This window comes from Palaemon carinicauda, chromosome 6 (genome assembly GCF_036898095.1).
Source record: "Palaemon carinicauda isolate YSFRI2023 chromosome 6, ASM3689809v2, whole genome shotgun sequence".
In the NCBI taxonomy this organism is placed as follows: Eukaryota; Metazoa; Arthropoda; class Malacostraca; order Decapoda; family Palaemonidae; genus Palaemon; species Palaemon carinicauda.
The window spans coordinates 167,836,691-167,861,715 of NC_090730.1; the positions used below are offsets into that span (position 1 = coordinate 167,836,691).

Below are 25,025 nucleotides of genomic sequence, written 5' to 3' on the forward strand. Positions count from 1 at the left end.
TTTTACTTGACTAATTTTAATGTGGTCTGTGTCGGCAGTGGCTTAGGCTAGCCTATGATACTTGGTGTTACTCATTTGTGGATGAATGCAGTACCCATAGGGACTAGCTTCGATGGATAGATTTGGGTCGAGTTTAGGGTAGGGCTCGAACTGGAATGGAAGCCAGTATTTTTTTTAAACCTTAGCTAGCTGATCTTCAAGTTGCATTTCTAGATTTTTGGGTGTGAATACTTTTTTTTTTCTCCATAATATATATGAATTCCTGCCTCATCCAAATTTAAGCATGCTTCTTCCTGCTTACCACAATCTAACATGAATTTTTCCTGGCTTCCGTAACCGACACAAATTCTCCTCGGTACAACTTTTCTGCGGTCAAATGCCTATCCTCTCGATTCTTTATCTCTAATGTTCAACCAATAATAAATTTACAGCGAGGTAGTCATTTAATTTAGATGAGGCCTAAGAACTTTAGGCTGATTTAAGCCTATCTTCAAGTTGCATCTCTAGTTTTTTGGGGTGTGAATATTTTTTTTTTTTTTTTATGCATTCTTCCAGAATATACTGAATATGAATGCCTACCTCATCCAGATCCCCTTTAGTTTATTCAGTTTCAAGTATGGCTCGTCTTGCTTACCACAATCTAACAGGAATTTTTCCTGGCCCCAGCAACCAACACCAATTCTCCTCAGTACAAGTTTTCCGCAGTCAAAGGCCTATCCTCCTAATTCTCTATCTCTAATTTTCAACCAATGATGAATTTGCAGTTAGGTTGACATTTGATTTAGATAAGGCCTTTAAACCTTTTGACTTAAAATACTGTTTGCAGGGTCATAAGTATTGTTGATTTTTTATGCTTACCATATTACTATGCATTGATGTACTTTTTACCCTGAAAGTTTTTTTTATTAATATTTTCATCCTCATAGATACTGAATTCTTGTTGATAAATCAGAATGAATTAGTTTTATTATTTTTTTTAATATACCTGGTATTTAAATAGATTTATGGCAAGATATTTTTGCTAGGTTAGAGGCATGCGAAAGAATTGGTTTTGGGGATGTTAAGGATTTGCACTTGGTGTTGTGTTATTTGTGCATGCCTCAGGGATACTTAAAAATACAATGTATAAGGATGCAGTATCCTAGGTTGGGTTAGTGGGAAATCAGAGATTTTGATATTTACTATTGTTGTTGCGTAGGTAGATAGTTACGCAGCAGTGTGTCTCTTTGTGAGAGCCAGCATAGGATGCGCTGATCACAGAGGCAGTTTGGCAGCAGTCTCTCTCTTCGTGAGAGCCAGCATAGGATACGCTGATCACAGAGGCAGTTACGCAGCAGTCTCTCTCCCTTTGTGAGAGCCAGCATATGATACGCGGATCACAGAAGCAGTTACGCAGCCGTCTCTCTCCCTTTGTGAGAGCCAGCATAGGATACGCTGATCACAGAGGCAGTTTGGCAGCAGTCTCTCTCTTCGTGAGAGCCAGCATAGGATGCGCTGATCACAGAGGCAGTTTGGCAGCAGTCTCTCTCTTCGTGAGAGCCAGCATAGGATGCGCTGATCACAGAGGCAGTTTGGCAGCAGTCTCTCTCTTCGTGAGAGCCAGCATAGGATACGCTGATCACAGAGGCAGTTACGCAGCAGTGTCTCTCTTTGTGAGAGCCAGCATAAGGATACGCGGATCACAGAGGCAGTTACGCAGCAGTCTCTCTCCCTTTGTGAGAGCCAGCATATGATACGCGGATCACAGAAGCAGTTACGCAGCCGTCTCTCTCCCTTTGTGAGAGCCAGCATAGGATACGCGGATCACAGAGGCAGTTACGCAGCAGTGTCTCTCTTTGTGAGAGCCAGCATAGGATACGCTGATCACAGAGGCTTACATCCTGTTCTGATGGCCATTATTATTGAAATTATTGATTTTGAAATTCTGGTTTGAATGTAATTTTCTTATTGCCAGTGGTTTATAAAGTTTTGAGCATCACTCTTGACTCGTACTCCCCTAGTAAGATATAAGAGTATTGTTTTCGATTAGTTCGGGCAGCAGGCAATTTAGAATTTCCTATAGGTAGTTGCGTTGCGTTGTTGGGCGGAGGGATTCGCCTTTCCATCGGCACCTCCTTGGTTTTCTTCTTTATTCTAATTCTTTTATTTTCTTCTCTCTTTTTTTCCACATTTGATAGATATATTCTTTTCTTTTCTCTATTCCTTCTTTCTTGAAGAGCACATTTCCTATTATCTTCTTCTTTTCTTCTTCATACGGCTGTTGCAATTCTACTATTTTTCTTCTTTCGACGCTGAGGTCTGGACACTCAAGAATGAAGTGGGCGAGGTCTTCATTAACTGCCCCACATAGTTTGCATCCTACCCTACCTCCCGCTTCATGTCTTTTCCTATCATTTAATTTCAAACAGTTGGCCCTAGCTCTATACATAATAATAGAATTAGGTTTGTTATCATAAAACATTTCTTCTCCTATTTGCCCTTTTTCTTGTTCGTATATTTCTAAACTAGTTTTCTTGAAGATTTTAGGGTGATCTTAATTCTGAATTAAATATTGAAAATGGTATGAACTTATTCCCAGGTCACTTGTAACATAATTTGTGGTAAAATTAGAGTTGTTTGGTATTATTGGTAATGTCTCTACCTGGTGATCGCCAAGCATGGGTTCGAGTCCTGCACAAACTCGTTAATTTCACTAGTGTCTGCACCCATACCATCCTTGTGAACTAAGGATGCTGGGGTTTGGAGAACCTATAGGTCTGCCTGCTGAGTCATCAGCAAATTTCCTGATGAATATATAGTTGATGGTTAGGCTTTGTAGCTGAATTTATATAACATTTATTGTGATTATCCAAGCCTCTTAGATAAGTTTAAGTAAACACCATTGGTGAAGCATTCACTCTGAATTAGAGGCTTAATAAACTTTGAAAGTTTATTCTTCCAGAGGCAATAAGAGAGATTTTTGTAGACGAGTATTTTCCATTGGGTATAGTTGCTGTTTTTAGAGTTTTTCGCAGCGTTATTATTCAAGAAAATTAATGCCGACATAAAATTACAGATTACTAAGGTGATATTTATTAGGACATGTGGACTTGATTCTTGTCTCGCAACCTCAAAAGGATGCTTGTTGACTATTGTAGTGCTGTCTGACTATGGGCCAGTAGAAATATCATAATTGTAGCCATCTTTTTATTTCCAAGAATCTTACCTTTGAAAAGTGAAATGCTATTAATTAAAAAGTTTTAACATCATGAATGGACATGAAAAAAAAAAAATAATCTTAATTTTCCTCTATTACTGCCATGTACAGTACGTATCAGACATTGGAGAATAAGGAGTGCTGATTAAGAACACTAACAAATAACGTAATTCAGATTTATTCTTGTTTTTTCTGGTCTTATTTTGATAAATTTTTCCTTGTACCATGTTCCAATTTTTTACGTTGATTTCTCGCAATACAGTATCCTTACATTTTTTACTATAATTTCAACCATTTCTCTCTGTGCTTGAATTTTAGTAATTTGTTAGCTTCCTATGTATTATGTGATCTCAAAGTTTTTATTTATTTATTGACATTTTGTGCTGTAATTAGAGCAATGGAAAATCATTTTTTCCTAAGCATATACAAACCTTTCATCCTTTAAGCATGTAATGTGTTTTCGACGCGAGCTAGACTGACCATTAAAATCGGTAGCGAGTTACTTAATGACAGAGGTGAGTGAGGGAAAACAGGCCCGACTGTACTAGTCAAAAGTTGTTTCGGCCGCAATGAGCACAGACGTGTAGTACATAATTTTCATTTAATTTTTCTTTCCAAAAGTTATTGCTAGCTGTTGATTGCTGTTGTTGCAAAGTAAGAGATTCATACGTGCAGGAAAAGAGGGTCATCACATCCGATTTTTGTTAAACTGTATGTCGATCCACACTCTCTGTGCTTCTTGGTAGGGGCATGATTGTTCACAATCATCCCTGTGTGCCAAGTGTAGGTTGTGGCTTCCTGTGCAGTGACAGGTGTATGCTTTGTTGGGAGGAAGAGAGCATTGCTTCTTCCTCTCTCATTGAGTGGGTATGCTACTGCTGTTCCATTATGTCCTTGGCTCAGTCACCAGAAAGCATGCATCAGGGTGGCTTTCAAGTTTCTGGTGGCTTGATGGTTTCCCCTTAGTGTTTGCTGCACCCCATCGGAGGTTGGAGGCTCTTCTCCATTTGTGCATACTGCTGACGATAAGTTTGATCTAAGGAAGGCTTGGACCTCTCTATATCGATCAGGAAGGCCCTCAATGACTTGTTTAGGAAATGATGAAGGGTGTGGTTAGTGTGTCCTGTGTCATTAACTCCTGTGATGTCTGCTGGGGTTCTCCCCCTGGGAGTAGTGTGACCCCAGAGCCCAAAAGGACATTTTCCAACCTAACCTAACCTAACCTACTATGCCTCCAAAGGGAAAGAGTTGAAAGCCTTGATTTTGGACCTGTTCTTTCTGCTCCTGCTCCTGTTTATGCTGCTATTATGGCTACCCGGGCTTGTACCATTACTTCTATGTAGGCCCCATTTGCTGAGGGCACTCGTGCTCCCTCTTAAGCTAAGGTATCCGCTCATGCTCCTACTTTTGCTTCTGCTACTATGCTTCTTTGGTCAGCGTGAGATCATATAATGATTTGATACCTATTCTGTCGTCTCGTCTAAAGTCACTCCTGTCACAAACGGCTGAGATATCAGCTACAGTTACTTTTTCATCTACTGAAGTTGCTCTCACTTTTCCTGGCTGGCCTGTCAGCTTTTGCATTCCTTCCTTCAGAAGTAATTCAATACATGAAAAAAGAAATTGTTTATGCTCCTCTTTGACTCTTCAAGAATGAGAAGGTATCCATGTCTCCTTAGATCCATTATTCCATGAAGGTAGCTTTCGGTTTAACTCTGAAACATGATTCATTTTGGGTTTTCTCTAACAGCTGAGCAAGTTTCTGGAAGTATATCCCTAACTTTTGTTTTGCTCTTGTAGTAGACAACCTTTCTTGGTTCTCTAAAATGGCTGTGCAGCCCTAGCTACGATATGAATCAAGCTTAACTAGATCTATTAGGCAGAAATTTGTAAATACTTTGAACAAACTTGATAGCTAATCACTATTGCCATCCCTTTCTCTATCTTTACCTCTAACTATGAAGAGTTGAAGATCTCATTCCTGCACATTGGAAGAGTTTGTGCCTCTGGATCTTTTCTGAAAGCAGAACCTTCTTCCTCACTCTAGTCAAGTTGCTGAAAAATAGCGCGGTAATCACTGGTATCAGACCCTTTTCAATCTTTAAGACAGGTCTTCATCAAGTTCCTTATCCTTTTGTGCTAGTGGCATAAGGAAAGCCATTCACACCTTGTCTTTAAAAGTGCACTCCTTATATACCTGGAATGGAACCAATAAATTAGCACCGTTTATCATTCGCAAACAACAAATAAGAGTGGAAGAAAAGAAGAAATCTCTGTAAAAACCCTAAAGATAATTACAAAGATTTGTACTTAGGGGGTTTTCTAAAACTAAATGGTGGTTACCAAACACCACCCAATAGTAATTAGTCAAAGTGATTGCTAATTAGCATAAAACAAAAACTTTTATGTTAATGAAAAATGTCACAATGCAATGAAAGCTTACAATTATAAGAACAACTTATAATAAAGGAAAATAATACTTCAAATAAAAAAAAATAGCAGAAATACATGTCTGAACAAAATCACAAGGAGGTGAGTATCATTGAAAACCTCAAAATTCTTGTGAATCAGAATAATGTAATTAGGTCAGTGTATCAAAATAGAGGAGCTGAAAATTAACTACCCCAGTAGCCAAGAGTACAAGAAAAAAAAAAAAAAAAATAAGGCTACTATTAGGTAATTGTAACAGTAATGCAAAGCAGATCCCATTAATTAGTGGATATATAGACTGGCAATGAAAATATAGACTAAAGGAGCGTTAGACAACAAAGAATTAGAGGAGGAAAAGGAAGCAGTTGAGAGAAAATACCCAAACAACAATACAGATGGCGGAGAAGATTATCTTCATGAGTTCGTGACAAATCTCATCCATTTTACTCATAAAAACCTCTTGTGGAAAATCTAATTTTCAATATTAAACTTACCCGATAATCATGTAGCTGTCAACTCCGTTGCCCGACAGAATTCTATGGAGGGATACGCCAGCTATCACAATACTAGAAGGGGGTGTACTTACCAGCGCCACCTGTGGCCAGGTACTCAAGTACTTCTTGTTGACACCTCCTCAATTATTCCTCTGTCGTGCTTCCGGCAAGACGTTCTGGGATATGCTTATGATCTTCGAGTTTGTTCACGGCTAATTGGTGAAGTATTCTCTCAGATTTCGGCTGTCGCTTTACTGGAAACCTTCTTATATTAGCTAGATAGCTTTTATATAGTCCTGATATACGGTTAACGATCTTTTGCTTGATTTTGGAAACCCCTTTGGCTAACTCTTTGGATTCAAGATGTCTGACATTTCGCAAGCCCCCTCCCATAGACGATGTAGGTCTTGCAATAGGCGTATTCCGAAGGCCTCGGTAGATCCTCACACCGCTTGTTCTGACTGTAGGGACAGACCCTGTCAGTTAGAAAATCGATGTGAGGAATGCGCCGGACTTTCGGAACTGGAATTTGTCCGTCTTTTAAAATATTCAACTAAGTTAGAGAGAGGTAGAGTTAGGAGGAGTTCTTCTCACTCTTCACTGTTTTCCTCACCTCATGATCCCCTACCTTTTCCTACCCCTGTAGTGGCTACCCCCGAACCTACTGTTTGCCCTCCGCCTGATATGTCTGTTGTTTTGCGTGCTATTCAGGCCTTAGGCGATAAAGTAGAGTCAGTGGTAAGTGACCATAAGTCTCTGATGGCCGAAGTTAAGGAACTTAAGGTCAAGAGTGCAGTGGGTGGAATTAGTGCCAGTGCTGTGACGAGTGCTAGTGTCAGTGCAGTGCCAAGTGCTAGTGTCAGTGCCAGTGTGGTGCGTGAGGATTTTTCTGTGCGAGCCAGTCGTCCTCCCAGTCCGGGACCTCTTGCAAGCTCCCAAGCCCAGGGGAGAAGCAATGTCGAAGGGCATAAGGGTTCGGCAGGCCTTGTTAGGCGCACAGAAGTATCCTCGGTGGTTGCGGGCGTGTCTTCCAAAGACCGTCACTCCCACCTGCAGACGATTGAGCCCGTCTTTTTCTCGTCCGCTGATCATCTGTCAGGGAAGAAACGTTGGTCTCAGGTCTCGAGACCACTTAAACGCAGAGTCCAGTCCGCGAGTGCTCAGCCAGGTTGCAGTCATTGGCTCAGCTCTGACTCGCCGCAGTCATCTGTCGACTGCACTCCGCCCAAGAGGAGTAAGGTTCTGCCACAACAGAGCTCGACTGTTAAGGCTTTACCTCAGCCTACTGTAGTTTCTGCCGACCCTAAGTGGACTCTACTACAGTCCATGCAAGCACAGCTTTCGGACTTGATGCGTGAGTGTCGGGCTGAGAGTGTTGCGCCTCCGCCTACACTCCCTCCGCCTGCGTTCGCTCCGCCTACGCTCGCTCCGCCTGCGTTCGCTCCGCCTACGCTCGCTCCGCCTGCGTTCGCTCCGCCTACGCTCGCTCCGCCTGCGCTTGCTCCGCCTGATCGCAGTACCACCTGCCAGGCGTACGATGTTGAGCCACAGTCTGAGTTTGCTGTTCCCAGTGGTGTTCAGCCTCCGCCTTCTTTAAGGCAACCTTTGCTATGGGATCAGGAGGAGTATACCTCTCTTCCTCCGCCTCCCCTTGCTGCTCCACCAGTGGTGCAACTCTCGGCTGAGGTACAACAACCTCTCCCGTGCATGAGTCAGTCTCCTCAGCTCTCGCTGCAGCGAGCTCAACCATCCACAAGGCAAGCTCCACTACACCTTGGCCTTGCGCCTCAGGAGCCTCAGCTTGCGAGACATTTACCTTGTTCTGCGCAGCCTCAACCTCATCACGCTCCGCTCACACCACAGGAACAGGAACTTGCTACTCCGCTTCCACCAACCGCTCAGCAAGCGCATCCCTTGGGTTCAACCTCTCATGCTAGGAGTCAGCCTCCTCCACCCATGCGCCTTCCTTCTGCTTTGTCTGTTATTCAGCCTTTGCAGTCTGAGCCTCAGGTTCTCCCTCAACAGTTACTTGAAGAGGAAACCTCTAATATTGTTCCTACTCGTTCTGACTCTGCTGTTCAGCATTCTTGTCCAATATCTTCGCTACACTCTGGTGATGAGGCGTCTGATGATGAGGAGGCACACCTGGATCCCTCGTCAGACGTGGATGAATCCAAGCCTTCTCCACAGTCTATTGACTTTCGTAAGGTCTTGGCTCTGCTTAGGGAGGTTTACCCAGACCACTTTGTCTCTGCTATTCCCCGCTCTCCGCCATCTGAGTTTTCGCTGGGCGTACAACAAGCTAAGCCCTCCTATACTAAGCTAGTCCTAGCAAGGTCCTCTAAGAGAGCATTTAGGATCTTAGGGGAGTGGCTGCAGACTAAGCAACACCTTGGCAAAACTTCTTTCATGTTCCCGCCGACTAAGCTCACTTCGAAAGCGAGCGTTTGGTATGCCACAGGAGAAGCACCAGGCTTGGGAGTACCTGCCTCTGCCCAGGCTGACTTCTCAAGTCTGGTAGACTCGCCTCGGAGAACTGCAATGAGGCGTTCTAAGGTTTGCTGGACCTTCTCAGACCTGGATCACTTACTGAAAGGACTGTTTAGAGCATTTGAGATGTTCAACTTTCTTGACTGGTGCCTGGGGGCCCTCAGCAAGAAGACCTCTCCTGCGGACAAGGACTCTGCCATGCTATTAATGTCCTGCATGGATAAGGCCATTAGGGATGGATCTGGTGAGCTTGCGTCGATGTTTGTATCAGGGGTTTTGAAGAAAAGGGAACAGCTGTGTACCTTCCTTTCCTCCAGCATTACACCTTGCCAAAGGTCACAACTCCTTTTTGCTCCGCTCTCGAAGTTCCTCTTCCCCGAAGAGCTGGTTAAGGACTTGTCTGCTGCCCTGATACAAAAGGACACACACGATCTTGTAGCCTCATCGGCTCGTAAGTCTAAGGTTGCTACCTCAGTCCCCAAGACTTATCGCTCCCCAGTGGTTGATACCCCTGCTACGAGGTTCATACCGCCCTTTCGTGGTAGAGCCCCCAGCCGAGGAAGCTCCCGTCCAGACTCTTACAGGAGCAAGTCCAGGAAAGGCTCCAGGACATCTAAAGGAAAAAACTGACTCTCCGCATCTCCAGACAGCAGTAGGAGCCAGACTCAAGATCTTCTGGCGAGCCTGGGAGAAGAGAGGTGCAGACGCCCAGTCTGTCAGTTGGCTGAGGAACGGTTACAGGATTCCATTCTGCCTCAAACCACCTCTGACCACATCGCCCATCAACCTCTCTCCCAACTACAAAGAAGAGGACAAGAGGCTAGCATTGCACCAGGAGGTGTCGCTACTTGTGCAGAAGAAGGCAGTGGTTATAGTCCGGGACCATCAATCCCCGGGCTTCTACAACCGTCTCTTTCTTGTGGCCAAGAAGACAGGGGGTTGGAGACCGGTGCTGGACGTCAGCGCGCTCAACGCGTATGTCACCAAGCAGACGTTCACGATGGAGACGACGAAGTCGGTCTTAGCAGCGGTCAGGCAGGAGGACTGGATGGTCTCGTTGGACTTGAAAGATGCCTACTTTCACGTTCCTATTCATCCAGACTCCCAACCTTTCCTGAGATTCATTTTCGGAAAGGTTGTCTACCAATTCCAAGCCCTGTGTTTTGGCCTAAGCACAGCTCCTATGGTCTTTACTCATCTGATGAGGAATATAGCAAATTCCTACACTTATCGGACATCAGAGCCTCCCTCTACTTAGACGACTGGCTGTTGAGAGCCTCCACGAGTCGTCGCTGTCTGGAGAATCTCAATTGGACTTTAGACTTAATCAGAGAACTGGGTCTATTAGTCAACATAGAAAAGTCTCAACTCATTCCCTCCCAATCCATTGTGTACCTGGGAATGGAGATTCGGAGTCAGGATTTTCGGGCTTTTCCATCGGCCCCCAGGATAAGCCAAGCCCTAGAGTGCATCATGAGCATGCTGAAGAGGAGCAGTTGCTCGGTGAGACAGTGGATGAGTCTCACAGGGACCCTTTCATCACTGGCCCTGTTCGTCGAGCTAGGGAGACTCCACCTCCGCCCTCTTCAATTCCATCTTGCAGCTCATTGGGACAAGGGTTCGACTCTCGAAGCAATCTCTATCCCAATCACCCAAGAGATGAAGACCACTCTCCTGTGGTGGAAGCACAACCTCCTTCTCAGGGAGGGTCTATCGTTGGCTATTCAGACCCCCAATCTTCATCTCTTCTCAGATGCATCAGACTCGGGCTGGGGTGCGACCTTGAACGGACGGGAATGCTCGGGAACGTGGAACGAAGAACAGGGATTACTCCACATCAACTGCAAGGAGCTACTAGCAGTTCATTTAGCCCTGTTGAACTTCAAGTCCCTCCTGCTAGGCAAAGTGGTGGAGGTGAATTCAGACAATACCACAGCCTTGGCTTACATCTCCAAGCAAGGAGGGACCCATTCGAGGAGCCTATACGAGATCGCAAGGGACCTCCTCATTTGGTCAAGAGGTCTAAACCTCACTCTGGTCACGAGGTTCATTCAGGGCGATATGAACGTCTCAGCAGATCGCCTAAGCAGAAGGAATCAGGTCATTCCCACGGAATGGACCCTCCACAAGAGTGTGTGCAACAGACTTTGGACCTTGTGGGGTCAACCTACCATAGATCTGTTTGCCACCTCCATAACCAAGAGACTTCCGCTGTACTGTTCCCCTGTTCCAGACCCTGCAGCAGTTCATGTGGATGCTTTTCTACTGAACTGGTCCCATCTCGACCTGTACGCATTCCCACCGTTCAAGATAATAAACAAAGTTCTGCAGAAATTCATCTCGCACGAAGGGACACGGCTGACGCTGGTTGCTCCCCTTTGGCCTGCAAGAGAATGGTTCACAGAGGTACTTCAATGGCTAGTCGACATCCCCAGGACTCTACCTCTAAGAGTGGACCTTCTACGTCAACCTCACGTAGACAGGTTGCACCCAAACCTCCACGCTCTTCGGCTGACTGCCTTCAGACTGTCGAAAGATTCGCTAGAGCTAGAGGCTTTTCGAAGGAGGCAGCCAGTGCGATTGCCAGAGCGAGAAGGGTTTTCCACTCGTAGAGTCTACCAGTCTAAGTGGGAGGTCTTCCGAAGCTGGTGTAGAGCCAATTCAATATCCTCTACCAATACCTCTGTGACCCAAATAGCTGACTTCCTTCTACATCTTAGGAATGAGAGATCCCTTTCAGCCCCTACGATTAAAGGGTATAGGAGTATGTTGGCTTCAGTTCTCCGCCACAGAGGTTTGGACCTTTCTTCCAACAAGGACCTTCAAGACATTCTTAAGTCTTTTGAGACGTCTAAAGAGCGTCGTCTATCCACTCCAGGCTGGAACCTAGACGTAGTCTTAAGGTTCCTTATGTCACCTAGGTTCGAACCTCTCCAGTCAGCTTCCTTCAAGGACCTTACCCTCAAGACTCTTTTTCTCGTCTGCCTTGCAACAGCTAAGAGAGTCAGTGAGGTTCATGCCTTCAGCAAGAACATTGGTTTCACGACCGAATCTGCAACATGTTCTTTTCAGCTCGGATTCCTAGCAAAGAACGAACTTCCTTCACGTCCTTGGCCTAGATTGTTTGAAATACCTAGCCTCTCCAACATGGTAGGTAACGAACTAGAGAGAGTTCTTTGCCCTGTCAGAGCTCTCAAATTTTATCTTAAGAGGTCTAAACCTCTTCGAGGACAGTCAGAAGCCTTATGGTGTGCCATCAAGAAACCTTCGAGGCCCATGTCCAAGAATGGGGTTTCATATTTTATAAGGCTTCTGATTAGAGAAGCCCACTCTCACTTAAAGGAGGAAGACCTTGCATTGCTGAAGGTAAGGACCCACGAAGTAAGAGCCGTAGCTACTTCGATGGCCTTTAATAAAAACCGTTCTCTGCAGAGCATAATGGATGCAACCTATTGGAGGAGCAAGTCAGTGTTTGCATCATTTTATCTTAAAGATGTCCAGTCTCTTTACGAGAACTGCTACACCCTGGGACCATTCGTAGCAGCGAGTGCAGTAGTAGGTGAGGGCTCAGCCACTACATTCCCTTAATCCCATAACCTTTTTTAACCTTTCTCTTGAATGCTTTTATTGTTGTTTTTATGGTTGTTACGGTAGGCTAAGAAGCCTTCCGCATCCTTTTGATTTGGCGGGTGGTCTATTCATTCTTGAGAAGCGCCTGGGTTAGAGGTTTTGTAGAGGTCCTTTAGTAGGGGTTGCAACCCCATATACTTTGGCACCTTTGGGTTGATTCAGCCTCCAAGAGGAACGCTGCGCTCAGTAAGGAAGACGAACTTAAAAAAGAGGCAGAGTAACGGTTCAATTCGACTTCCTTACCAGGTACTTATTATTTCATTGTTATTTGAGATAACTGTTATATGAAATATGGGATACTTAGCTATCCTTTAATCTTGTACACTGGTTTTCACCCACCCCCCTGGGTGTGAATCAGCTACATGATTATCGGGTAAGTTTAATATTGAAAAATGTTATTTTTATTAGTAAAATAAATTTTTGAATATACTTACCCGATAATCATGATTTAATCGACCCTCCCTTCCTCCCCATAGAGAACCAGTGGACCGAGGAATAATTGAGGAGGTGTCAACAAGAAGTACTTGAGTACCTGGCCACAGGTGGCGCTGGTAAGTACACCCCCTTCTAGTATTGTGATAGCTGGCGTATCCCTCCATAGAATTCTGTCGGGCAACGGAGTTGACAGCTACATGATTATCGGGTAAGTATATTCAAAAATTTATTTTACTAATAAAAATAACATTTTGTAACATTTACTGCCACTATGTCAATATATTGTAAAATTACAATTTAGATAGTTAAGATTAGAATAAGAAAGATGGCAAATTCATCTTGATAAAATTAAATTGTGAAGAGATGATTAATGGTATACTGTACAGTACTGTGAATTCAACAAAAGGCAAATCTGTTAGAATTTCCAAAATTTCCCTTGTTTTAGATATTGCTGTGATATGGGTGGCGTCTTCTCCTTTGCATCTGTTTCTTTGAGATTGAACCAAATTCCTATTCTGTAACTCTGTCCATGTCTCACTTTGAGTGTAAGATGACTCTGCTTCTTTTTCCCAAGTTATGGGATTACCAATTTACTATTTATAGCCCTAAGGTCTAGAGCTGCCTTTTCTCAAATTGCCTTGTGACACCAACAAATCACAGGTTCTCTTGTGGAATAAGTGTATGATGCAGTTACTGTACTGAATTTAATTTAGTGGATGTTTTTGCCAGTTATTAAACTTTGCCCTGTTTTCCATGTTCGAATAATTTTTATTCCTATAATTCTTTAACTGTAAAGAGGCATGTTTTTTTCTTTTTTTTCTTTCTGGATTAGGCCCCACATTTTGAAAATTTAAAGTACCTTAATATTTGGGAAATATGAAGACTACTAATCATTACTGTTTATTTATCCATGTATTTTTCTAATTATAAAAATTTTTTCCAGGGGAGATATAGGGTCGATAACTACTAGCCCACAAAAAGAACTACATTGCAAAACAGACCCACCTCTAACTTCAAATGTGGCTTTGGTATGTTGAGTAGCACTTTATTTGTCATGTTTAATTTTGATTTTTCTTGTGAAATTTATTTTTTACTGAAAACTGTAATTGAGATATGATTAAACTTCAGCATTTATGCGCTTACTGGTTTAATTTTGTAATGATATAGTTTCTGTTTCTGTATTTAAACTGTCAGTCTAGAAGTTCTTTAGCAACACAATACAATTGCTGATAAATTATTCTTCCGTAAGTTATTGACATTCGGAAGGCATTAAAATAAATATTGATTATCAATTTATTCTCATACCAGGAAGGAGATCTACAGTTTCATTCGGAAAAGGGGTTAGGTAATGAGAATGAATCATCACCCCATATGTCTACACATAACCAACCGTTTTTGCATCCACTGAAAGCTTTTCAGGTAAGTGCATGTATTTAGATAAAATTTTTCGTTATTTCGTTATTTGTTATCAGTTATCGTAGTGTCCATGCCTGGTGGTAGCGTCCTTGCCTGGTGATCGCCAGACTGGGGTTCGAGACCCATTCAAACTTGTTAGTTTCTTTGGTCACTGTAACCTCACCATCCTTGTGAGCTAAGGATGGGGGTTTTAGGGGAGCCTATAGTTCTATCTGCCGAATCATCAGCAGCCATTACCTGTCCCTCCTTGGTCCTAGTTCGGATGGAGAGGGGCTTGGGTGCTGATCATATGTATATATGGTCAGTCTCTAGGGCATTGTCCTGCTTGATAGGGCAATTTCACTGTCCCTTGCCGCTGCTGTTCATGAGCGGCCTTTAAACCTTTATAGTTATTTTGAAATTGGTCTTGATCTCAGGTTGTATGAAAGAGAAATTACATTCTTTGCCCTTTAGAATCGTACTCTAGATTCTGGTATGAGACCATTGTCACTGATGGGAAATGTACCTTCCAACAGGTTCTTGTGAAAAGTCAAATAATAATCTAAACTGTATTTGGCATTGAAATCTCTTTGCCAATGCAATTAATGAAATGGATTTAAATACCAACATAATACAAGTAACCAATGAATTTAAAATCCAAAATGGTTCTTATAGGCTATTTCCATGTCTAAATAACTGTGGAATCTGATTAGCACGTAGAATATTAGGTAAATTTTAGCCTTGTCAAGTTCATCTGGAACTTGCATGAATGCGCTGTGCAACTAGGTACTGTACTTGAAGTTTTTACAATATCTGACAAATATATTATTTTACTTTTTGTTCTTTTTAGTAAAAATTAATGACCAAATTGGTTTTTTATGATTTTCACTTTATTTTTTTTACCTTTCTCTTTTGTGTATTTCCTATTTTTTATTTAGAATATTTTAAAGAATGCCAAGAGAATCTGATTGATAAAAAACTGGTCTTGTTTTTGTCTCATTGCTCATTGGAGATTATGCATAAATCAACACCACCAAAGTCATAATACTTCCAAACTCAATTATATATTAATAAATTTGATATCAGGCACTTCAAATGAAAATATTCTAAGCTCAACATCACAGTTTTTATATAAAAAAAAGGTTTTAAGTAATGTAAACAAATTTTACATAAGGAATTTATTATTTTGAAAGAATTTTTATCAAATTTACCAGTATGTCATATATTGAATATTTCAGCTAACTAAAGAACAAAAGGGAAGTGAAGATGTGAAGCTAGAAATATCTCCTGCGGGTTTGGAGAAAGAGGAGCAGGGTAGTTTAAGTGGAGTGAGCGTCGGAAAACATGATGTTGAAGAATCTAGTAGTGCTTGCAGTGGTTCACTTTTGGGAAACTTGGTAAGTTTTTATATTATTGCGTGATATATCTAGACTCGCATTACTATTTCTATCTAATATCATTCTTTGAGCTTGGTAAGGGTTAGTTGTAGTTTATAGTACTATACTGTAAGCCTTTTTTTTGCTCCGGTAATTAGGATACACTAGGAAAACGTAAGCTCTATAAATAGAGCTTTCTTTTAAATATGTAATTGTACAGTACTTATAATAATCGGATGAATTTTTAGAACCTTTCTTATTAGATGATATAAAAGACGATATTTTTTCCTATCCAGAAGGTCCCCAGTTTACAAACATTTGGAGGTCCAAACACAAATTCAACTGTAAATAACAAAGATCAGGAAATTCTCTAATAAAGCAATACAGTACTAAATTATTTAATACAGTAATCAAAATGACATTTGTAATAACCTTGTATCTTTTTCATATGATGGACGACTATTTATTATCTTTTATAGCCAGAAATCGTAGACATGGAATTCAGGTTAGGCCTTTTTAGGCCAAAGTTTAACAAAATTCAAGGAGCCTTTGTAGTTTATGGGGACACGCCGAGAAAAATGGACAACAACTAACCTAAACTTCCCCCCCTAACCTGACCTACAAGCCGTGTCCTTACCTTCCTAATGGCCTAACGGGGGGGCTAACGCCCCCCTGCGACCCCCCAATCACTGTCGCTATCATACAAACCCCACTTACTCAACCTAACCGAACTTAGTAGTTCCCAGGTCACAACCCCCCTTCCTGGGTTGAACTTAAAAAATATAAAATAACTTCATTTTTCAATATTAAACTTACCCGGTGATCATATAGCTGTCAGCTCTGCTGCCCGACAGAAAAACCTAAGGACGAAATACGCCAGCGATCGCTATACAGGTGGGGGTGTACATCAACAGCGCCATCTGTCGAGCAGGTACTCAAGTACTCCATGTCAACACAGAACCAATTTTCTCTCTGTCGTGCCACCGGCAAGACCTACTAAATACGCTGTTGTTTTCTGGATTGATTTTCACGTTATTTGGTGAAGTATTCATTTCTGGTTATTAGCTATCGCTGTGCAGAAGTTATCTTCAATACTTCCTTGCATTCTTTTATTGGATTTAGGATTATTTGTTGACGACTTGGATAGATTTTGAATTCCCCCCTTTGACTAATTCAAGATGTCTGACCCTTCTCAAGTCCCCAAGTACAGGAAGTGTAGCGCTAGGGACTGTTCAAGGCGTCTTCCGAAGGCCTCTATCGATCCGCACACCGTTTGTTCCAATTGTAGGGGTAAAGCCTGTCAATTGGAAGATCGATGTGAGGAATGCGTTGGGCTTTCGGAATTCGATTTTCAAGAATTCCTGAAATATGCACGTAGGCTAGAGAAGGATAGGATCAGGAGGAGTTCGTCTCGCTCTATGGATTTTTCCTCTCCCCATGCCCCACAACCTATTTCTTCCCCTGTAGTGGTTGCACCCGACCCCCCTGCTAGCTCTCATCAACCTTCGATGGCAGATATGATGCGTGCCATCCAGGCTCTAGGTGAGAGAGTCGAGTCATTGGCGAATGAACGCAATCAACTCATGGCTGACGTCAGGGAGTTGAAAGGTAAAAGTGCAGTGGGAAGTGAAGTGAGTGTTAGTGCAGTGAAAAGTGTCAGTGTTACGCATGAGGGTGCGTCTGTTCGTGCCTGTCGTCCTCCCAGTCCGGGACCTCTTGCAAGCTCCCAAGCCCAGGGGAGAAGCAATGTCGTACGACCAAAGGGTTCGACAGGCTTTAATCAGCGGACAGACGTTCCCTCCGTGGTTTCGGACGTATCTTGCCTAGATCGTCCCACCCACAAGAAGACGAGTGAGCCCGTTCATTCCTCGTCTGCGGAAGAGGTTTCACGCCAGAAACGATGGACCAAGGTCTCACGGCCTCTTAAACGCAAGGTCCCTTCCGAGCAAGTCCAACGGCCCAGGTGTAGCCACTGGGTCAGTTCGGACTCGCTGCAGTCCTCCGACGACTGCACACCTCCTAAGAGAGGCAAAGTGGTACCGCAACAGGCAGTAACTCCGTCTGTTGCCGCACCAGCTGTTGTAGACCCTAAGTGGTCTTTGCTGCAGTCTATGCAGACTCAGTTAGCTGCGGTTATGCAGGAGTATCGTGCGGAGAAGGTTGACGCTGCACCCGTTAGCCTACAACCTACCACGGTTGTGCGCCCAGCAGACGCTGAGGCTGCCTGCTCCCTCACTCCAGCTGTGAGAGCTCCTCCACCCATGCGCAGTCGACCCTGCCAGACGCATGCTGACGTTCACAGACGCACGGAACCCTCCGTTGCCGTTCGTGTGCTACCACAACAACAGGAGGGTGGAGTTAAGCTGCCGTGTTTTGACGCGGTGCGTCAGCCTCCGCAACCCTCGGTGGTCTCCGCTATCCGTCCACAGTCGGGAGTAGACGCTTTGCGCACCCACTCAGCTATGGTTGTTGCCAGTTCTCAGACTGACCAACAGTGGCATGACGTTGGGTCCAGTGCAGCTACGCATGCACCCGTGCTGCCGGACTCAGCCGTCCAGCTTTTTCCCACTCCGTTGCCTCTTCCTCCTCAACATTCAGACGATGGACTCTCTGATGATGACGAAGCTGCACATCTTGACGACCAACACTCGGACATCGACGAACCCAAGACCACGCCTCCCTCCTTAGACTTTAGGAAAGTGCTTGCGCTGTTCAAGGATTTATATCCGGATCAGTTTGTGTCTGCAGCACCACGCTCGCCTCCCTCTGAGTTCGCTTTAGGCATGCAGTCAGCAGCACCTGCCTTTACGAAGCTCGTACTCGCTCGCTCGTCCAAGAGAGCTTTAAGGGTACTGGGAGAGTGGTTGCAGTCCAAAAAGCAACTTGGGAAGACATCCTTCATGTTTCCCCCGGTCAAGCTTGCTTCCAGATCTAGCGTCTGGTATGCCACGGGAGAAGTTCTCAGCTTGGGAGTTCCTGCCTCTGCCCAGGGCGACTTCTCAAGTCTGGTAGACTCTCCCCGCAGGCTGGCTATGAGACGCTCCAAGATTTGCTGGACTCCTTCGGATATGGACCATCTTATGAAGGGAGTTTTCCGTGCATTCGAAGTCTTTAACTTCTTGGACTGGTGTTTGGGAGCGTTGAGCAGGAAGACCTCCCCTTCTGATAAGGAAACTTCCATGCTCATTATGTCCTGCATGGACAAAGCCATACGGGATGGTTCTAGTGAGCTTGCGGCTTCTTTCGTGTCCGGGGTCCTCAAGAAGCGGGATCACCTTTGCTCCTTCTTGTCAGCTGGAGTCACCCCATGTCAAAAGTCGGAGCTTATGTTTGCTCCGCTCTCGAAGTGTCTCTTCCCTGAAGAGTTGATCAAGGAGATTGCCGCCTCCTTGATCCAGAAAGACACTCATGACCTGGTGGCGTCATCCGCACGCAAAGCCACCCCTTTGCCCTCCGTGCCTAGACCCAGGATGGACACTCCAGCGTCAAGGTTCATTCCGCCCTTTCGTGGCAGAGCCTCCAGCAGAGGAGGTGCTCTTGCCGGAAGTCAACGTGGGAGCAAGAAGAAGGGCTCCAAGTCCTCTAGAGGCAGAGTCTGACTGCCACCTTCTTCAGACAGCAGTGGGAGCCAGGCTCAAGAACTACTGGCAGGCCTGGGAGAACAGGGGCGCAGACGCACAGTCTGTGAAGTTACTCAGGGAGGGGTACAGGATTCCATTCTTGCGCAAACCCCCTCTAGCAACAACTCCCATCGACCTCTCTCCCAGGTACAGAGAGGAGGACAAGAGACTAGCTTTACAGCAAGAGGTGTCTCTCTTACTACAAAAGGGAGCGGTAGTCATAGTCCGGGACCATCAATCCCCGGGCTTCTACAACCGCCTCTTCTTAGTGGCGAAGAAGACAGGAGGGTGGAGACCGGTGCTAGACGTCAGTGCTCTGAATGTCTTTGTCACAAAGCAGATGTTCACCATGGAGACGACAAAGTCGGTTCTAGCATCGGTCAGGAAGGAAGACTGGATGGTCTCGTTAGACCTAAAGGATGCTTACTTTCACGTCCCCATCCACCCAGATTCCCAACCTTTTCTAAGGTTCGTTTTCGGGAAGGTTGTATACCAGTTCCAAGCCCTGTGCTTTGGCCTAAGCACGGCACCTCTAGTTTTTACCAAACTGATGAGGAATATTGCCAAATTCCTGCATTTAGCAAACATCAGAGCCTCCCTCTATTTGGACGACTGGCTTTTAAGAGCTGCGTCAAGTCGTCGCTGTCTGGAGAATCTACAGTGGACTCTGGATCTGGCCAAGGAATTGGGTCTCCTGGTCAATATGGAAAAGTCCCAACTCGTCCCATCCCAAACTATAGTATACCTAGGAATGGAGATTCAGAGTCAAGCTTTTCGGGCTTTTCCGTCGGCCCCCAGAATCAGTCAAGCCCAAGAATGCATCCAGTCCATGCTGAAGAAGGACCGGTGTTCAGTCAGACAGTGGATGAGTCTGATAGGGACGCTTTCATCACTGGACCAGTTCATCGCGTTAGGGAGACTCCACCTCCGCCCCCTTCAATTTCACTTAGCTGCTCACTGGAGAAAGGACAAGACGCTAGAAGCGGTCTCGGTTCCTATTTCCGAGAAGATGAAGTCTTCACTGACTTGGTGGAAGAACAACATTCTCCTCAGGGAGGGTCTGCCACTGGCTGTTCAGACCCCCGACCACCTTCTCTTCTCGGACGCATCGGACACGGGCTGGGGTGCGACATTGGACGGTCGGGAATGCTCGGGCACATGGAATGCGGATCAAAGAACGTTGCACATCAACTGCAAGGAGCTACTGGCAGTTCATCTGGCCTTGAGAAGCTTCAAGTCCCTCCTTCTAGGCAAGGTGGTGGAGGTGAACTCCGACAACACCACAGCCTTGGCGTACATCTCCAAGCAAGGAGGGACTCATTCAATGACGTTGTACGAGATCGCAAGGGACCTCCTCACCTGGTCAAGAGATCGAAACGTATCCCTAGTAACGAGGTTCATTCAAGGCGACATGAATGTCATGGCAGACCGCCTCAGCCGGAAGGGTCAAATCATCCCAACAGAGTGGATCCTTCACAAGAATGTTTGCAACAGACTATGGGCCTTATGGGGTCAGCCTACCATAGATCTGTTCGCAACCTCGATGACCAAGAGGCTCCCAATTTATTGTTCACCGATTCCGGACCCAGCAGCAGTTCACATAGATGCCTTTCTTCTGGATTGGTCCCATCTAGACCTTTATGCGTTCCCCCCGTTCAAGATTGTCAACAGAGTACTGCAGAAGTTCGCCTCTCACGAAGGGACAAGGTTGACGTTGGTTGCTCCCCTCTGGCCCGCGAGAGAATGGTTCACCGAGGTACTGCAATGGCTAGTAGACGTTCCCAGAACACTTCCTCTAAGAGTGGACCTTCTGCGTCAGCCGCATGTAAAGAAGGTACACCCAAGCCTCCACGCTCTTCGTCTGACTGCCTTCAGACTATCGAAAGACACTCGAGAGCTAGAGGCTTTTCGAAGGAGGCAGCCAGAGCGATTGCTAGAGCAAGGAGGACATCCACTCTCAAAGTCTACCAGTCGAAGTGGGAAGTCTTCCGAAGCTGGTGCAAGTCGAAATCAGTATCCTCAACCAGTACCTCTGTAACTCAGATAGCTGACTTCCTTTTATACCTAAGGAAGGAAAGATCCCTTTCAGCTCCCACGATCAAAGGTTACAGAAGCATGTTGGCAGCAGTCTTCCGTCACAGAGGCTTAGATCTTTCCAACAACAAAGATCTACAGGACCTCCTTAAGTCTTTTGAGACCTCGAAGGAGCGTCGGTTGGCCACACCAGGTTGGAACTTAGACGTGGTACTAAGGTTCCTTATGTCAGCAAGGTTCGAACCACTTCAATCAGCCTCTTTTAAAAATCTCACTTGGAAGACTCTTTTCCTCGTCTGCTTAGCAACAGCTAAAAGAGTCAGTGAGATACACGCCTTCAGCAGGAACATTGGATTTACATCTGAAACGGCTACATGTTCCTTACAGCTTGGTTTTTTAGCCAAAAACGAACTTCCTTCTCGTCCTTGGCCCAAATCGTTCGATATTCCAAGCCTTGCTAATTTGGTTGGAAATGAACAAGAAAGAGTACTATGCCCTGTAAGAGCTCTTAAGTACTATTTGAGGCGTACTAAACCATTACGTGGACAGTCAGAAGCTTTATGGTGCGCCATTAAGAAACCTTCTTTACCTATGTCGAAGAATGCAGTTTCTTATTATATCAGACTTTTGATTCGAGAAGCTCATTCCCATCTGAATGAGGAGGACCATGCTTTGCTGAAGGTAAGGACACATGAAGTTAGAGCTGTCGCAACTTCAGTGGCCTTCAAACAAAACAGATCTCTGCAGAGTGTAATGGATGCAACCTATTGGAGAAGCAAGTCAGTGTTCGCATCATTTTACCTTAAAGATGTCCAGTCTCTTTACGAGAACTGCTACACCCTGGGACCATTCGTAGCAGCGAGTCAGTAGTGGGTGAGGGCTCAACCACTACATTCCCCTAATCCCATAACCTTTTTAATCTTTCTCTTGAAATGTTTTTTATTGTTGTTTTTGGGTTGTCCGGAAGGCTAAGAAGCCTTTCGCATCCTGGTTGATTTGGCGGGTGGTCAAATTCTTTCTTGAGAAGCGCCTAGATTAGAGGTTTTGATGAGGTCCTTTAGTATGGGTTGCAACCCTTCATACTTCAGCTCCTATGAGTCGCTCAGCATCCTATGAGGATCGCGAGGCTCAGTAAGGAAGACGTACTTAAAAAGGCAGAGTAATTGTTCAAGTCGACTTCCTTACCAGGTACTTATTAATTTTATGTTTGTTATTTTGAATAACTGATAAAATGAAATACGAAATACTTAGCTCTTAATGTTAACATATATGCTGGTCTCTACCCACCCCCCTGGGTGTGAATCAGCTATGTGATCACCGGGTAAGTTTAATATTGAAAAATGTTATTTTCATTAGTAAAATAAATTTTTGAATATACTTACCCGGTGATCATAAATTAAAGGACCCACCCTTCCTCCCCAATAGAGACCCAGTGGGCCGAGGAGAAAATTGGTTCTGTGTTGACATGGAGTACTTGAGTACCTGCTCGACAGATGGCGCTGTTGATGTACACCCCCACCTGTATAGCGATCGCTGGCGTATTTCGTCCTTAGGTTTTTCTGTCGGGCAGCAGAGCTGACAGCTATATGATCACCGGGTAAGTATATTCAAAAATTTATTTTACTAATGAAAATAACATATTATGGTATATTGGATCATAGTAAAGCACATCTTCCCCATAAGGAAAAACGATTGGGCTAGTAATAAGAAAGATATCGCCCCGTCCCGATAAACTACATTCACCCCAAATTCAACTTGCAAACAGCTTCTTGGATCCTATTAAGTTCGTAATTGGAGGATCTACTGTAGGTATTTCAATAGATATGTTTTTGATAGCCTCATTGACTTTTTAATATCTTGATTTCTTCACATTTTTGCAGTACAAGCCTTAAATCCAGATGGAAATAAATAAAGGATAATTTTCTTGAACAGCCCTAGGCTAGCAAGAATGAGGATATTACTTGATGTGCTTTAAAGTATGCTGTATTCAAATCACACCACAAATGAAAGACTTCTTGATTATAGTATTTTGTTTTTGTATTAAAGGCTTGTAATGATGAAAGTGTGTGCAAATATATCTGGTGAATTGGCAAGTAGATATGTATGCATAAAGATATATTTAGCAGTAAAAAAGACCAAAGAATAATTCTTTGCTGTTAAATGGAAATGTTGGTTTTAGCAATATACTGTACATGTATCTAAAGTGTTTAAATATAGCTAGTGACATATTAGTAAGGATGTAAAATATTTATTTCAAAATGCATTATATGAAAAAAGTTTTGGATAATTATCCTTTAGGAGGCAGTTTGTTTTATTGGAAAGAGAGTATACATTTTTTTATCTAAAATTCTTTGTTATTTTCTGGAGAGTTACCAAGGAATTATTTGAATTTTCAAGAATTCTGTGCTTGAATTCATTATTTTGTCCTGTGTTAATTATTTTAGATTATTATCTTTAAGAATTTTTAATAGAAACCTGGGAAAAATTTCCCCATGTAATGTAGTTTCTTTAAAAATGTCATTTTCAAAGAGCTATTATAATTTCAAGGGTGATGATGATGATGACGAGACAGCCCCAAGAGTTCGATCAGGCGGGAGACGACGCACAAGACATCGAGAGGTACGCAAGCAAATGCAAAGGGAAGACGACGATCCTCCGTTCCCTCCTTCACCTGCCGGTAGTCAGTCTTCCTCTTTGGATGGAGTGTATCCAGGCGAAAGGACTTCACACCCCTTTCGTGTAGTAGAACATGATACTGCCAGTGTGTATAGTTCAGTTTCATTGGGGAAGGTAAGATACGAGTTATTTATAATCTGTTTTAAAAAACCGTGATGATACTACATTGCTGTGTTTAGAGGTATTTCACTTTGAAACCCGTTCTTATGTTCGTGATGAACATTGATGGTGTATGTTTATTCTTAATTACTTAAATACAGTACACTGTATTTCATAAATACAGTAAATTTATTTTTTCAATATTAAACTTACCCGGTGATCATATAGCTGTCAGCTCTGCTGCCCGACAGAAAAACCTAAGGACGAAATACGCCAGCGATCGCTATACAGGTGGGGGTGTACATCAACAGCGCCATCTGTCGAGCAGGTACTCAAGTACTCGATGTCAACACAGAACCAATTTTCTCTCTGTCGTGCCACCGGCAAGACCTATTGAATACGCTGTTGTTTTCTGGATTGATTTTCACGTTATTTGGTGAAGTATTCATTTCTGGTTATTAGCTAATCGCTGTGCAGAAGTTATCTTCAATACTTCCTTGCATTCTTTTTTGGATTTTGGATTATTTGTTGACGACTTGGATAGATTTTGAATTCCCCCCTTTGACTAATTCAAGATGTCTGACCCTTCTCAAGTCCCCAAGTACAGGAAGTGTAGCGCTAGGGACTGTTCTAGGCGTCTTCCGAAGGCCTCTATCGATCCGTACACCGTTTGTTCCAATTGTAGGGGTAAAGCCTGTCAATTGGAAGATCGATGTGAGGAATGCGTTGGGCTTTCGGAATTCGGGTTTCAAGAATTCCTGAAATATGCACGTAGGCTAGAGAAGGATAGGATCAGGAGGAGTTCGTCTCGCTCAATTGATTTTTCCTCTCCCCATGCCCCTCAACCTATTCCTTCCCCTGTAGTGGTTGCACCCGACCCCCCCTGCTAGCTCTCATCAACCTTCAATGGCAGATATGATGCGTGCCATCCAGGCTCTAGGTGAGAGAGTCGAGTCATTGGCGAATGACCGCAATCAACTCATGGCTGACGTCAGGGAGTTGAAAGGTAATAGTGCAGTGGGAAGTGAAGTGAGTGTCAGTGCAGTGAAAAGTGTCAGTGTTACGCATGAGGGTGCGTCTGTTCGTGCCTGTCGTCCTCCCAGTCCGGGACCTCTTGCAAGCTCCCAAGCCCAGGGGAGAAGCAATGTCG

General features: G+C 44.0%; 1 protein-coding gene across 8 annotated transcripts in view; it reads left to right on the plus strand.

Moving 5' to 3' along the window:
* Positions 1-25,025, plus strand: part of LOC137642806 (WD repeat-containing protein 44) — a 102,546-nt gene that overhangs the window by 357 nt on the left and 77,164 nt on the right. For 7 of the 8 annotated variants that reach the window (XM_068375672.1, XM_068375674.1, XM_068375676.1 and 4 more), the window contains exons 2-5: positions 13,619-13,703; positions 13,984-14,094; positions 15,309-15,467; positions 23,648-23,890. In XM_068375672.1, the coding sequence (XP_068231773.1) occupies positions 13,619-13,703; positions 13,984-14,094; positions 15,309-15,467; positions 23,648-23,890 (598 nt within the window). Of the gene's footprint in view, positions 1-97; positions 139-13,618; positions 13,704-13,983; positions 14,095-15,308; positions 15,468-23,647; positions 23,891-25,025 lie in introns of those variants that run through there. The other variant, XM_068375675.1, reaches the window with a different exon arrangement.